At 32.1% G+C, this 4133-nt stretch overlaps 1 protein-coding gene across 1 annotated transcript; it reads left to right on the top strand.

Moving 5' to 3' along the window:
- The first annotated feature begins 813 nt into the window (after nt 1-813).
- LOC108467972 (nudix hydrolase 8-like) lies at nt 814-3855 on the top strand. Its single transcript, XM_017768810.2, has 9 exons — nt 814-1481; nt 1670-1944; nt 2194-2259; nt 2563-2700; nt 2812-2889; nt 2987-3037; nt 3149-3183; nt 3294-3402; nt 3499-3855. The coding sequence occupies exons 1-9, from the start codon at nt 1343-1345 to the stop codon at nt 3703-3705; spliced, it is 1098 nt and encodes a 365-aa protein (XP_017624299.1). The 5' UTR covers nt 814-1342; the 3' UTR covers nt 3706-3855.
- Nucleotides 3856-4133: the final 278 nt, after the last annotated feature.

The raw sequence follows: 4133 nt of genomic DNA, 5'->3' as shown, positions 1-4133 counted from the left end.
AATTTTTTTCGATTTAAGGAATATTGTCTTAAAATGAAAGATATATACTTTAAATTATATCAAGTGTATAGTTTTTTTAAAAAGATTATAAGTTAAATAATGTTTCAAATTAAAGAGTTCGAAATTGTCTATAATTTTTGTTTATCGCACCATTCTCTTTAATAGTATTATATCTTACGATATGATGTAAGAAATTTTTTCTATTTACATAATTAACATCGATCTTATAATATTTGAGTTCATAGTCTAAATAGTCTTTAGCTTTAATTATAAAAATTTCTATAAACTTAATTTGAAGAAAATTTTATACTAAACTATATCACTTTTATAATATCTAAATTTAATAAAAATTAATATAAAATTTAAAATATATAATCTTTATTAATTTTTTTTATAAATTGTCTAAAACTTTCATAATACTTTTATAAATAAATTATGATAAAAACAATAATACTTTTTATGAATAAATATATTATTTTTATAATATATAACATGAACATATAAATTTGTTATATGAATAAATTTTTAGTTATAATCTTTTATAAATAAATATATTATAAATATAATTTATTTTTATAATAACTTTTACTATAATCATTCTAAATATGAATAAGTATTTATACTTATAATATAATTTTTCTAATTTATATAAAAATATTTTAAAAATTAAATTTGAGGGTAATTATTTCGAATCTCACCTTCAGCTAAGAATCGAAAAATATAATTAAGGGATGCTCCAATTTAGTGGGAGCCACAATTAAAATAGCTACCAAACAAATCAGTTCCCAAGTTCCCTCTTTTTTCATTCATTTCAGCCGTGAATGAATTGCAGATCTTCATATATATAAAGTTGGCTCTTTCTTTTTGATTGTCATCCATCACCCAACACCCATTTCTCACCACAGCTTCACCAAACACATCACTCTTAACTTATTTTAACTTTATTCATTTTGTTTGCTAATTTAGGTAAAGATTATATAGGCTTACTCATGGCTTACGAGGCTTGTCTCAAACATTAAACCTTGTTCCAAGGATTCTCTTCATCAAGCTTCATGTGTTTGTTTGTTTGTTTGTTTTCCCCCCTCTCACTACATTTTCAAAGTGATGTTTTAATTTCTCAAGCAATCTCTTTGGCCAATCCGTTGTCTTTGGCAACGTTAAATTCTATAAATCTTTCTTGTTTTCTGGAATCAAAATTATTCTGATAGTTACAATCGCTTTGTTTTTATATATGTCAGGATAATTTATATGTATTAAGCAGTTAGGGTATCGTTGAACCAGTGGGGGTTTAGGTCAGGGTTGGTGTTTAAAAGTCGTTTGAGAGTTTCGCATACTGACATAAATGGAGTGCAGCTTTTTTAGTTCAAAGTATATGCCAATGTCTGAGATAGCACGTCTTGAAAGGACAAATTCAAGCCAGTTTTCGAGTTTCAGGCCATTGGTTGAAGTTAAATCCACCCCACACTTCAGTTCTTGCAGAGGTAATTTTAAATTCTTATACTTTTAATTAGAAGGGCCTGGCAGGTTATGTTCAGTCAATTCAATTTTTGTCCGATTCCTGATGTAAAACAGAACATAAAGTTGAGGATTAGTTGTCCTGTTTTGATTCTGTTTCATGTAGGGAAATGATTAGCTTAAGATGCCATTGATTGGAAAGTAATGATTTCAGGTATATCTCCGAAGGCTTCTCATTCAAGTACTCCGAACTACAGTTATGTGCCAAAGCAAGCTGTCAGTTCAGTTGATGAAGAAAAACTTGGAGCAGGAAATTTATTATATCAGATTAATGGCACAAATTCAAGTTTGTTTTCGAGGAATTTGAGAATATTGGATTCTTTTGATGATGAATATGGTGGAGTCATTGTTGATTCAGAAAGATTACCAGCTAATTCAAATGTCTTTGCTTCCATGCTTAGTTTCTCAATTTCTCACTGGAAATCAAAGGTGATATAAATCTCTGTCTGTGCTTTGTTTTCTTTGCCTCCCAAGTCTTTAACCATAGTGCTTCCCTGTATTTATATTGTGACGGGTATGTCACAACCTTTGGTGACAAAACCTCGAGAGACATGTAGGTATTTAAGAAGGACAATTTTTAGGTGAAGTCATGACATAAAAATGCAACTTTTTATTATCAAGAGATGGCCGGACAGCAGTAAGTTTAGGATATTACTGATCTTAATTCATTATCTGCAGGGAAAGAAGGGAATTTGGCTGAAGTTGCCAGTGGAAAAATCAGATCTTGTTCCAGTTGCTATCAAGGTATCTTCCAGACATTAAAACATGGCACAAATGTTTCACTGGCTTCACTAAACCTATGTTATCCAGACTTGAGTGCTCATGAACTACATATAAGTCTTATATGGTGTCATACCTTATAAATGTTGGATACTGATACTTTTAGAGAAAATAGGGAGATTGGAAGTAGATGAGAACTTAAGCGGTTGACAATTAGCACTTAAGTTGGATGAATTGACAAAAAGTTGAGGGAAAGAAGGTGAAACTGGAGAAACATTTTGCCTATATTTTGCATTCAATTCACTCTTTCAATAATCTTCGATGCAGGAAGGGTTTGAATATCACCATGCAGAGAGAGGATACGTAATGTTAACTTACTGGCTACCTGAAGGACCCAGCATGCTTCCTGCCAATGCTTCACATCAAGTAGGCGTTGGAGGATTTGTCATCAATGACAAAAACGAGGTACCATATCACTTGCGCTTCAGCTGACACTGCAGGAAGAGAAGAACCACTATTAAGTTATCTGTCTTAAAGTTGAGTTATAATTCAATCATTTGCAATGATCAACTACAGGTTCTTGTAGTACTAGAGAAATACTGTGCTCCCCAATTTGTTGGACTTTGGAAAATACCAACAGGTTTCATTGTTGAGGTATAGTTATTTGGTTCGAATTCTATTGAAAGAAAGTAGAACTCAAAATCAAAGCAAAGATTTTTTCAATCAATACACTTTTTATTTGGTTTGGCAGTCAGAGGAGATATTTACAGGAGCTGTAAGAGAAGTCAAGGAAGAAACTGGGGTAAGTATTTCTGTTTGATAGATCTCCTTTTAGGTACTATTCTGAATTAGATCTTATAGTTAGTTCAAAGTATTTAAAGAGTCTGATTAGGCTAACGCGTTGTACTTGCAGGTTGACACTGAATTTTTGGAAGTAGTAGCATTCAGGTAACAGATTACAACTGATATTTTTGATGTCATCGAATCCTATCGAAAGTTTCTTGTATGGTAATCCATGTAATATAAATTTTTGGTATCTGGTTCTTAATATTTGGCAGGCATGTGCACAATGTGGCCTTTGAAAAGTCTGATTTGTTCTTCATCTGCATGCTAAAGCCTGTATCAACTCACATTATGGTTGACGATCATGAAATTCAAGCAGCCAAAGTAAGTTCCTCCCTACCCTACACGTATTCGAAAAGAGATGTTTAGTGCTATGAAGCAGATATCTTGTTGATACTATTAGATTGGCTATTATTGCAGTGGATGCCATTAGTTGAGTTTGTGGAGCAACCATTGATTCAACAAGATTGTATGTTCAAGAAAGTGATTGATATCTGCATTGAGCGTCTGGGGAAGCGTTATTGCGGGTTATCTGTACATCAAGTGGCTTCTACATTTGATGGCAAAACATCGTCTCTGTACTATAATGTCATCGACTCACAACATAACAACTGTATAGGCAACTGAAACAGATTCTGATCTCACTGCCTAGTGAATGTACTTTCTAATCCACGGGAAGCTTAAGATCTACACGATTTATGACCTGTAATTAGCACTATCTTAGTAATGTACATATTATGACTTTGAATGTAAGATCATGAGATCTTGTATTGATAATTGAAGATTCCAGGGAATGCTTACATTTGACGTTAACTCTTCAATTGGAGAGATTAATCAGGGAAAAATGAATATTAGGTTAAGCAGCAATGTTATAAAACATATAAATATCCGCTAATTAATTATTTTCTGTTGGCAAACCTAAGCATATTTAGTTGGTAGTTAATAATATGTCTGCAAATTCTCTTGTCCCAAACTTGTAAACTAATATTGATGTTTTGGGAGCTGTAGTCGTCACATGACAATATGCTACAATGCTGGCCAAAACATAGCTTAAA

This window comes from Gossypium arboreum, chromosome 8 (genome assembly GCF_025698485.1).
Source record: "Gossypium arboreum isolate Shixiya-1 chromosome 8, ASM2569848v2, whole genome shotgun sequence".
NCBI lineage: Eukaryota > Viridiplantae > Streptophyta > Magnoliopsida > Malvales > Malvaceae > Gossypium > Gossypium arboreum.
This window is presented reverse-complemented; position numbering and strand designations above follow the sequence as displayed.